At 35.5% G+C, this 12,551-nt stretch overlaps 1 protein-coding gene across 2 annotated transcripts in view; it reads right to left on the bottom strand.

Moving 5' to 3' along the window:
• The window catches only part of adam12b (ADAM metallopeptidase domain 12b), a 120,578-nt gene that overhangs the window by 27,377 nt on the left and 80,650 nt on the right, over positions 1 to 12,551 (bottom strand). For both annotated transcript variants that reach the window (XM_051133660.1, XM_051133661.1), the window contains exon 12: positions 4,931 to 5,108. In XM_051133660.1, coding sequence (XP_050989617.1) covers positions 4,931 to 5,108 — 178 coding nt within the window. The remainder of the gene's footprint in view (positions 1 to 4,930; positions 5,109 to 12,551) is intronic.

Raw genomic sequence — 12,551 nt, 5'->3', positions numbered from 1 at the left:
TTTACATATTTGAGGGATAGTGGGATAATGCACCCAAAAATGAAAATTCTGAAATGAAATACCCTCATGTTGTTTCAAACCCGCAAGACCTTCATTCTTCTTCGGAAAACAAATTAAGATATTTTTAAGAAAAATTAAGATTAAATTAGGTTTTCAAGAATACTTCTTGTGCGCAAAAACTAAGATAACAACTTCATTCGACAATGTCACCCTAGCGTCATTTTGGAGAGTACCACAATGCATGCATATGCTTTCCTCTGAACGTAAACAAGGTGCAGCACATGCATCGTGGTACTCTCCAAAATGGCGCTGGGGTGATGCAGAGGACAAGAATTGTTGAATAATGTTGTCATTTTTGTTTTCTTTGTGCACAAAAAGTAGCTTCAGAAAGTTATAGTTGAACCACTGATGTCACATGGACTATTTTAAAAATGTCTATACTACCTTTCTGGGCCTAGAATGTGTACATTGCGTTGCTGTCTATGGAGGGTCAGAAATCTCTCGGATTTCATCAAAAATATCTTAATTTGTGTTCCGAAGATGAACAAAGGTCTTACAGGTTTGGAACAACATGAGGGTAAGTAATTCATGACAGAATTCTCATTTTTGGCTGAACTATCCCTTTAAGTCAAGCTGTTTAATTGTGGATAATAAATAGAAGGTGGATAATTGTATAAAATGGCCAAAAATTACAAATGTTTTTCGTGCAAGAGCTTTATAAATAGACTTCAGGGAAAAAATAAAATGCTACAACAGCACAAGCTTGACATTAGATAATTAGGGGTTACAGAAAAACAATGGAAAGAAACAAAGAAAAAATCTGTACAGTCGTCCCATATGATCACCGTATTGAATATTAGTTCCAGGTGTGGAGTTCTTATTCTTTTAGGAAATTCCCTTCTGTCAACCAGTTCTATGCATCCATGGTAACAACAAAAAAAATGTTTGGAAACATTACTGTAGGTTTGTGTATGTGAGTGCATTGACATGTCTGGTTTAAATTAGTGGTCCATGCATTGTTCTGATTTTGAAAAAAAGACGTTTTCTCAGACTCTGAACTCTTGGTATCAGTGAACCATGTTCATGTGTGTATGTGTCTAAATGAGTGACATAATCAGTGACCCAAGACTGGAAGTGATGGGAACGTCAGAGTCCTAGCACAATTGAAGGAAAGAGGACATTTATCTCAGAAAAGAAAGGGGGGAAAGGAAGAGACAGAAAGAGGTGAATTTTTTAAGACAAGAAATCATTCGCTTTGTTGTTGTAGTAAAGCTTTGTTCTTTTAAAAGTACACAAGAAGCTCATTAAGACCTCAAGCACTAAAACTTTATCTCATATACCAGACAAAAAAATCTATTCCTCTCTTTCACTCCTTTTCTCCCCCTCTTTTCTTTCTTAACAAGGTCCTGGTGTGGGCTGGGAGAGGTGCTGAAGGGTTGGGCTGGGTTAGGTCAATCCGCCAGCTCTAACTACTCCTCAGAGTCACAGAAATCTCTTTACAGACCTGATGTTTTCTCTAAAACTACCGTCAGCCAGTGTGAAATGTGAATGGTGGGGGATGGGCTTCTCTCATCCTTCTACCCAACACTCAAGACCTGCTGCTGGGCTTCCTCTCTGCTCTTTCCCCGCTTCCTCCCTCGTTCCCCCCGGTGAGATCACTGGAGCTCACGGGTGCCATTCTAAAACAAACTTTTTCCCCATAACAAGATCCCAGACTTTAAAGTTCAGGCCAGGTTTTTTTCCTCAGGTCTACACTGACACAATATGCTTCCATGACATCTAAATTACACAGACCATTTTAAAGTCTCCAGTTCCATTACTACATGATATTTAGGGGGCATTTTAGAATTTATTTATAGGACGGCAGAGAGAGACGGGAAGGGGAACAAAGAGGTGGACCGAGATCCGGCTGCACAGATGACGCAGTCTGAACTCAAACCCAGGTCCTAACAGCTCTTTTACGTCACAAGCATGTGTGACCCACTGCGCCACGGCTCAGATGGGAGTCACATTTATTTGAATTGGTCAGAATTGCGTCTATATCATAAAACTTCCCTGTGCTGTTTTTTAGGGCAGTAATGATTTAAAAGTAAATGGAATTTCACACTACGAATTATTTCAAAGACACCCTGCAGTAACTGTAATAAGATTAGCGACATGGCAGTCACTTTTCGGCAGTACTTTTTTACTGTTTGAGATTTCTTGGTTTTTTTTCATTTGTATGTTCAGTAAGCACCGTGTAGCCTTATATACAGTGGAGATCAAAATTAGAGAACAATCTATAAATACGTGATTTTTCGAAATACGGTTAAAGGAGAAGTTCACTTCCAGAACAAAAAATTACAGATAATTTACTCACCCCCTTGTTTGTTGCTCATCCCAGAGTTTGAACTTCTAAAATGCAGTTTAAATGCAGTTTCAAAGGGCTCTAAGCGATCCCATCTGAGGAAGAAGGGTCTTATCTAGCAAAACGATCGGTTATAATTACAATTTATATACTTTTTAACCTCAAACGCTTTGTGCATTCCGATTCAAGACAGTTAGGGTGTGTCGAAAAACAACTCATTTTCTCCTCCAACTTCAAAATCGTCTTACACTGCTGTTTTACCTTTTTTTGTAAAGGGCGTTTGATCTTCTTTGCACTTTGACTTTGTAAACACTGGGTTGGTACTTCTGCAGCAATGTAGTATGATTCTGAAGTTGGAGGAGAAAATGAAATGGGAGTTTTTCAACATACCTTAACTGTCTTGAATCGTAATACACACAGCACATACAGAGGTAGTCAAGATGAGCGTTTGAGGTTAAAAAAAATAAATTGTAATTAAAAAAAAAAAAAAATATATATATATATATATATATATATAATAACCGATCGTTTCGCTAGATAAGACGCTTCTTCCTTGGCTGGGATTGTTTAGAGCCATTTGAAGCCGCATTTAAACTACATTTTGGAATTTCAAATTTGCGGGCACCATAGAAGTCCACTATATGGACATTTCTGAATTTTTTCCTCAAAAAACATAATTTCTTCAGGACTGAAGAAAGACAGACATGAACATCTTGGATGACAAGGGGATGAGAAAATTATCTGTACATTTTTGTTCGGGAAGTGAACTTTTTCTTTAATCTTCATCACTCAAAATTTGAAAGAATATTAGCTGTAGGTATACCACTGTTCTAACATGTTTGACCAAATATCCAAGGGATTTCAACAAAAACCTTTATATTGTGGAAAACTCATTGATCAAAATTAGAGAAGAGCAAACACTGTAGTATGAAAGACGATTACAACTAAAATTTTGGAGGCTTACAGCTGTCAGAAATTAGTAGAAAGAGTGGAGGCTCTTGCTTTGAATGACTTCAACACATCTACAGCCGCAGGACATCCCTAGTTTCTCAGACTACGCTGGTGTAATTTTGGTCCACTTTTCTTCCATAGTTTGGTAACGGTAGTGGGTTTCTTAGCCATAACTTTGTCGCCAGAGATTTTCAGTGGGGTTTAAATCAGGACTCTGGGCCGGCAATTTCATTATTTCAGTGTTCTTAGCTTCAAGGAACTGCTTCACCTGTTTTGCAGTGTGACGGGGACATTGTCTTGCATGAAAACTGCAGGCTGATCAGGAGATGTTTGCAGGGAAGGAACCGCATATTGCTGAAGGAGATTCTGACAAACATTTGCATTCACCTTACCATGTATGTGTACAAAAGGCCCATCTTCTGCTGCAGAAAACATCCTCCAACCCATGACACATCCTCCTCCACCTTTCACTGACTTCTTTACGCATTTGGGCTTCAGGGTTTCCTCAGTTTGACCAACACACTTGCTCTCATCACTAAAATGGACTTTGGACAAGTTCTTCTCTCTCCACACAACATGCTCCTCAGCAAAGGTGAGCTTAGCCTTTTGTTTCTTTCTGCTGATGAGAGGCTTGGTCGCTGCACAGTACACATTCAGTCCGGCTTCTCTTAAATATGCCGAAACAGATCCTGTATAGGATCCCTGTTTAGCACTGAACTGGCAAGCAATTCCAGCTGCAGTGCTGAACCGATTTCCACATTGAGAGTCTCTGCAGTGGCCTGTCTTCTCGTGCATTTGTCTTACGTGGACAACCAGCATTTTGAGGGAACTGAATGAATTAGAATCAGATTTGGAACAACAAACTTCTCTTGGAATGGATGAAAGTGTCATTCCTTTGGCCTTCAACTAGACAACCTGCTGTCACAGGCTTTCAGTCACCTTAGAGCGGCCCACCATCTTAGTGAAATCTCAGTGAAAATTGGAGGAATGCTGCCAGTTATATAAGGTTTTTCATATAATTAGGGAAATTAGAACCATGTGCCAGATTAACACCAATAATCTGGACGTATCTGTAAGTGTTTTCCAATTTTGATCTTTTTCAAGTCTCGTTGAAGTTTTTTATAATGTGCTTCAGAATACAATTAATTTATGAAATATGCTTATAAAACTGCCCTTCTACTCCTGTTACGACAACTTCAAAAAGGACAAAGCAGTGACCTTGAAATTTAGGAAATTTAAGTTGTTCTCTAATTTTGATCTCCACCGTATGCAGGTGTGAAAATGGTTGAACTTCATTTATAACTGATAATAAGTGGAAGGATTTTGTACTGTAAAAATTTTAAACAACGAAAGATATTTTCAGATTAGTGATATAGTAACTTGTTATTTCACAGCTGTACCCATGTGTTGTTTTTTAACGTGTATCAGTACACAAACAGGTTTTGAGGACAAAGTCAGAGTGAAAGCAAAGGATTTGGCCTTTGAGTATTAAACCGACCGAATCAAATTCCAAACATCACTGAAGACTAGATATGGACCTGGTTCAGATCTGCTAATCCTAAGTGGTAGATGAGCAGCGGCTTGCTTTGTTGTGATGTACAAAGGTCTTTGATGTGTGTGAGTTTTTCATACCTCCAGCTCTCCGCAGTCACACTCCTCTCCTTCCTCAATGTATCCGTTGCCACATTTCTGTCCCCCGTAGAGCATTTTGACTTCAGGCATATTATATAAACACATGCCCACCCCCTTCTCCAGACTAGCCACCAGATCCTTCTTACTGCACGTACTGAAAACCGTGGGGAATGGGTACCTGTTCACAAAGAGAGATAGAAAAGGAAAGAGGAGATTAATTGAACATGTTTTATTTTGTATTTTATTTAGTGTTTTACGTAAAATTTTATTTAATGGAATTTAACACAATATTTAATATACTAATTTAACTGAATCCCCATCAGCCTTCTTATTTTATATTTAATATTTTTATTACATACTTGAAATAATTTTTTTGTTTAACTACATTTTATATTTTTAATTTATTGTTTACTTAAAATTTTATTACATTTTTGTTTTTATTTAATCTACAATTTTATATTTTAAAATTTATTTAATAAAATTTGTATTTTGCCCCCATCAGGCTTCTTATTTTATATATAATTTATTTTTAATTACATGTTTTGATTAATTACTTCTTAGGTTTAACTACATTTTATATTTTTAATTTATTGTTCATTTTAATTATTATTACATTTTTGTTTTTAATTCATTTTAAATGTCATAATTTTAATGTAATGTATTTTAATTATATATATGTCACTGTGGGGAATGGGTACCTGTTCACAAAGAGAGAAGGAAAAGAAAAGAGCAGATTAATTGAACATGTTTTATTTTGTATTTTATTTACTGTTTTACGTAAAATTTGATTTAATGGAATTTAACACATTATTTAATATTTTAATTTAATTTAATCCCCATCAGCCTTCTTATCTTATATTTTATTTTTAATATTTTTTTTGTTTAACTACATTTTATATTTTTAATTTATTGTTTATTTAAAATTTTATTACATTTTTGTTTTTAATACATTTTAAATGTCATAATTTTAAAATATTTTATACTTTGTCTCCATCAGGCTTCTTATTTTATATTTTATTTATTTAAATTTTTTTGGTTTAATTTAATATTATATCTTTAATTTTATTGTTTATCTAAAGTAATTTTATACTTTGTCCCCATTAGGCTTCTTATTTTATAAAACTGTTGGTTTTATTTAATTTTATACTTTTAATTCAATTTAAATGAATTGAATTCACTAACTTTGTTTTGCTGGTTAAGAGCATTACCATACTGGTTTACCAGCACCAAGCCATCATAAACCAGCCTGGACCAGCTGTTCATCCTGAAATGTAAGCAATAAAAAGCTTTCCAAGCAAATACATGTCTAGCCAAATATATGTCATAACTTCAAAAAACAAAACAAAACAAAAAACAAAAACACAGAACTGAGTATATTGAATATAATGAATATAGCAGTACACCATTTCAACAACCCAGCCAAGCATAAAAAGTTGCAAGTATTCAAATTGCCAAAGTCATTAATGGCATTACTTCTACAAGCATAAAAATGACAACAAAACCAAGCGAATTAGCATATGACCTTCCACCGTGGCATTCACGCCCGAGTCCTCTACGTGATAGAACACTAAGCCAGCTAAGCGTAAGCCCATATGGTACAATTCATGTTAATTCATCACTAGCGATACGTGATTATAAACAAACCAATGCCGAGCCTGACCTCAGCTTGACTGTAGTCGCTGTAGCGGCCACAGACACAAAGACTGAGCTCTTTCAGATGAAGCAGAGCAGCGGACGATCATATGACAGTCTCGGTCTGGGATCGGCTGCCTCGGGCAGAGAGCGAGACGAGGTGAGATATCTGAGAGGACAGCGAATGGAGCTCATTTGGGTCTGGGCTCTGCCCACTGGAGAGTACTGCGGAAGATCCTTCATGGTCTGTTGCCGGTATCTTCAGCTCACTAGCTCGCCCCAACAAACAAGCTGAACAACAAAGTGCGTATTTGCTATGCACTCATAAATATGCGCAACGCTGAATAAATGGATGTCCTTGAATTTGCGTGTTTTCGAAAAGCGAAAGTGACTCTTCCTGCAGATTAATAGTGTATGCATGCATGCATGTGAAGAAGGGATTAAAACATTAATAATCATAAGGTTAATGAGTGTAACACGTCTGTGCTGAAAAATCACAGCATATGGTAACGTTCAGAAATTACAGCCTGGCATTATATATGTATGTTTTTTGAAATAACTATAAATATACTAAACAAACTAAAATAAAGCAATAAGCCCCAAGACGCTGTGGTTTACAATGAACTTATAACAGCTAAGGGGTGTTGTTAGGAACGGTTATTCCATATAATCAGAATCAAGGACCGGAACTATCCGTATTATAATGATATTTTTAAAAAGTGTGAAATTATAGTTATACCTGTAAAAAAAAAGTAAGTTGCAATAGGATTTGTCAATATTTAAACAGTATTTTAAAGCACAATTTTAAAGCATTTTTGTTCATGGTGAAAAATAAAGGAAATAAAATATGTCAAATAAAGGCAAATTTGTGATGCTTCACATGTTAAATTTAATTACATTTTATATATTATATTTAATTTTATTGATTATTTTATTTTATATTATTTTAGTTTTGTTACGCCCCAATCACCTTCTAATTTTCTGTGTAATTTTATTTTAGTTAAATGTTTTGTTACAATTTCTTTTATATTTTACTTAATTTTATATTTTAGGAAAGGGAAAGTATTGAAGTATTTAAATTAATGCTCAGCTGTACTTTTACTTTCCAAAATGACCTTATGAAATCCTTATGCCTTATGAAATCTGTACATTAAATTACATTTTTAAGCCCTTATAAAAAAATGTTTTTTCCCCTCAAATTTAGTTTTATTTATTATTTATTTTACCAAATTCTTTGTTTTCTATTAATTTTCCATTCCATTTTCCAATTCCATTTTAACGGTTTCATTAAATTTGAAAAGCATCTATAAATAATTGATTTTTATTTAAAAAAAATATTATTTATTTATTTATTTATTTTCCTGAAATACTGTGCATGTATTTACATTTTTTTTTCTGGTAAATAAATTCTAGTAAATAATTTTTCTAATATTTCTAATATTCCTTAAAAATAATCTTTTGATAATAATTGTATTACTAGTAGTATACTATCATTACATTAGGTCAAATATTTAAACTTCTATATTATATTTAATTTCATTGTTTTATTTTATTATTTTATTTTGTTTTATTTTTGTTTTGTCCATTCATCTTCTAATTTTCTATTTAATTGTTACATTATTAGTTACATTAGTTATTACTAGTTCTATTAGTTACATTTTTTGTTTAATTTTCTTTTATATATATATTTTTTATTTATTTTATATTTTAATGGTTCATATATATATTTATATATTTCAGAAATATTGTGTTATGTATTTACATTTTTTCTGGTAAATAAGTTTTGTAATAAATATTCCTTAAAAATAATCTTCTGATAATAATTTTATTACTAGTAGTTGTAGCAAATTTAGCTCAAAGGGAAATGTATATAAATAATTACAATTAATTATGATTAATTACAATTACTTATATCAGCTGCCAGTAGTAACTGTAGCAGAATCAATTTTCCATCAACTAATCTGTTCGCTCAGCGAACATTCAGTATAATCTTTATATCAACTCTAAGAAATTATATTTTCTTGGCCACAGAAAATAACTTTCTTAAAGTACCATTGCATTAGAGCATGTAGCTCGAATCGGAATCGTAAAGGGACATTAATTTGCAAGGCAGAATCAGAATCAAAACTCATGTAATATGTGCACAACAGTTTATTAACGAAGGACTAACACATAACTAATCTAAACAAACAAACATGAAATCACTCATACATGGGGGAATGGTCAGTGAGAAGCAGTTAGAGAGAGAGAGAAGGAAATGAAACTATGAAAAAAAGTCAGTTAACCACCTGCTGTGAAACCATCAGTGCTGTCTACAGCTTATACTAAACCTCTGTATGTTTAGTTAAGTGTACGATACTTGCATTGCCTTGGTCGTCGAACAAGTGTCCAAATGCAGTCTCTGAAAGTCTTGGTGGTTTGAAGCAGTGGTGGTTTTGGAATTGCAATCACGTTCTTCCGGGTCTGAAGAGTGATGAATTCCAAAGATGTCCTGACTCGTTGGTGACTGGGAGTTTCTTCCCATGTGAAAAGTGAAGAAGAACCAAGAGCTGAGAGGGACCCAGCTGAAGTCCTGTGATCTTTGAGGAATGGAAAGACAAGGCCGGAAGGCCTGGCGCACGCTTAGGGAAGTCCTGAAGAGTTCTAGCTCATCTTCTTAGGTTCTCCAAGAACCACTGACTGACTGAGGCGAGTCATGAAGATGAATTCCAGGGTTAGGTCGAACTGTCTGGCTCTTTGTGGTCGAGAGCCACAGCTCTGTATGTTGGGCCTGTCGGGCCCGCCGGGCACGCCCTGTGCTGGCTCCGGCTCCCCGTGGGTTCCTCCACACGGGCAGCAATCGGAAGATGTTGCAGACGAGTGAGAAAGTGAAGAAGAGAAGGAAGAGAGGGGTCGATGCCTTTAAACTCTCTGGAGGCTGTGCCTCCAGGAGGTCCATGAACCAATGGTAACTTTTACCTTTGGAGAGAAAGTTTACGACTCTTTGTCTGTGAGCATGGTAATTTGCATATGTAATTCGATTGGGTGTTGATGCAAAAACTACTAAGGTTTCTTAAAACACTAACATGTTGCAAAGGTATCAACATCTAATTTACACCATCTTTTAGATCATTAAAATATGAACTCAAAGAGTCCAAGCATGACATAGGTGGGTTATACTACTAGTCATCTATCATAATACATGCATAAAACAGTAGAAAGACAAATACAAATACAACAGACAAAATTAAAATACATTGCAGTGATACTGTACACAATAACCTGGGCTATGTGTGATAGGAAGGTCAAAGAAAGGTTTGTCTGTGAATGAATAGGAAGGAGTCTATCTCTATAGGCATTGTGTCTTTCCTATGGCAAATGTAGCATGGGCAGATGTGCATTCCTTGAAGCAATAAAACCTGTGGTATCAGATCGTTGTCCTGGCAACTGAGCCCTTTTGGGGTGTTAGTTGCTTTGGGGGGGTTTGTCTCCAGAGCTCCAGCATGTAGCTGGCCTGTTGTGTTTAAAGACTATTTGTTAAATGTAACAATTAATGTATGTCTGATTGGTCCAGACGCTACATAGTATACTATCATTACATTAGGTCAAATATTTCTGTCACAGTTTCTTTAAGATAAACCAAACTTTTATTTTGACGGGTTGGTGTGAAGACCTTTAAGTTTCTGTTTGTATATGATATGAAGGTAGTTTTGGTTGTTCTTACAAGAAACAGTAAAATGCTCAGTTCTAGAGGTTATGTGTTATTATGTGTTCTCATATTCGGAGGCGGCAGAGGCTAAAAAAACACTGTGAGCGTCACACGTGCTTCAGTATGTATACAGTAAACAAAACCGCGTGTCTGCGCCATTCATTCACACAAAGACATGCAGAACATGGAGGATTCATATTTAAATGGTGTTTTTCGGCTTAATATTCACAGACACTAGTCCATGTCACATTTTGATTTAGGTGTACTGACCTACTTTTGATTTATCCATACCAAATTTGGCAAATTCCGAGACATTCTGTGTTATAAAGTAAGTTCCATTTTTATGACCGGATTTTACAATTCCGTCCACATTTTCCACCTGGAAATCATACGGCCCTACTAGTGGACCAACAAAACTTAACTGTTCTCTTGATGATGAAGAAGATGATTTCTAGCTGGTTAAGCTAGATAAGCAGCCTGGTAGGGAGAACAATACACTAGCATCCAAAACACAACATTCTGCAAAAAACAAAGCCCTAAAACTGTTTTATTCAACAGAGTGATTACTCATTCCTACCAAGCTCTTCAGTGCTGAATAATATTTCCCAGCTAACGCCACAATCTTTCATCCACATCAAAACGGGTTGTCAAACAGACGAGTGCAGCCACACGCATGTCGCATCCATCTCACTTTCATGCACCCTTGACCGAGAGCCTTTGAAGAGTTTGCTGATGAACTCTCTCACTTCATCACCTCAGTTCTGTCCGCCGGGAATGACTGTTTCCCCGCCACCCGTGCTCATCAAAGACAACCTCAGTGCTCACCTTTAGCGAGCAAACACAGGAACACAGGCCTGAATCAAACATGCATGACTCAGACAAGAAGCGATTCTGTCACCGGTGCCAGTACAGCAAAATAAACTCTGCAGATGAAAGAGAGGAAAATAGGAGGGAAGGATGGGGAGGAGAAACTGTTTGCCAAGAACATCTGCGCTCCCTGGGGGTAAGTGACCGCTTGTTTGGGGTTTTGTGGTGGGAGCCAAGCACATGGAGGTGGGGGGTCGACCGGCCGGACTCCTGCAATGGGGTTTCTGGGTATGTCCTCATACTTCATCCAGTGTCCTCACTACACCCTGCCCAATAACCAGCATGGTCTCTTTGTTTATACATAAATATCCGTATGTAACGTTTAAAAGCACAAGATGTACATTTTTGTATGTTTTTATTGATGCTGAAACATACAATTTGGATGAATTTTAATGTTCATCCAATGTAAATGTAAAAATGGATGTGTAATTTTAGCTAAAAAACATAATATGTTTACAAATCTTTTATATCATTAAGATATGTATCAATGCATTTTAAGCATTTTATCGATAAACGTTTACATTTTTAGACATCTATTGTCAGTCACAGCATGTCAGAGAAAACGCCTTTTGTGTCCCATGGCAAACAGAGTAAACATTACATGATAAATAATGACAAAACAATTGCAGAAATGTTATTCATTTTAAGAGTTTAAAGTGTAGTCTTTTTTTAACTTTTTATGTATTCTTCAAAACAAGTTGCCAGAACGAAATGTTCTCATTTCATACAGTTGATGTCAAAAATTTACAAACACCTTGCAGAATCTGCAAAATGTTACGTTTTAACCAGAATAAGAGAGATCATACAAAATGCATGTTATTTTTTATTTAGTACTGACCTGAATAAGATATTTCACATAAAATGTTTACATATAGTCCACAACAGAAAATAATAGGTGAATTTATAAAAATGAACCCATTTAAAAGTTTACATACACTTGATTCTTAATACTGTGTTATTACCTGAATGATCCACAGCTGTGTTTTTTTGTTTAGTGATAGTTGTTTGTCCTGAACAGTTAAACTGCCTGCTGTTCTTCAGAAAAATCCTTCAGGTCCCACAAATTCTTTGGTTTTCCAGCATTTCCGTGTATTTGAACCCTTTACAACGACTGTATGATTTGAAATTCTTCTTTTGACACTGAGGACAACTAAGGGACTCATGTGCAACTAATACAGAAGGTTCAAATGCTCACTGATGCTTCAGAAGCAAAAACGGTGCATTATGAGCCAGGGGTGTAAACTTTTGAACAGAATGATGAATTTTTCTTATTTTGCCTAAGTATATATATTTTTTCATTTAGTACTGCCCTTCAGAAGCTACAGAAGATACATGTTTCCCATTTTTATAATTCGACTATTATTTTCTCTTGTGGACTATATGTAAACATCTTTTATGTGAAATATCTTATTCAGGTCAGTACTAAATAAAAAA

The sequence above is a fragment of the Labeo rohita genome, chromosome 17 (genome assembly GCF_022985175.1).
Source record: "Labeo rohita strain BAU-BD-2019 chromosome 17, IGBB_LRoh.1.0, whole genome shotgun sequence".
NCBI lineage: Eukaryota > Metazoa > Chordata > Actinopteri > Cypriniformes > Cyprinidae > Labeo > Labeo rohita.
The sequence above is the reverse complement of the archived record's forward strand: the minus strand, read 5'-3'. Positions and strand labels throughout refer to the sequence as shown.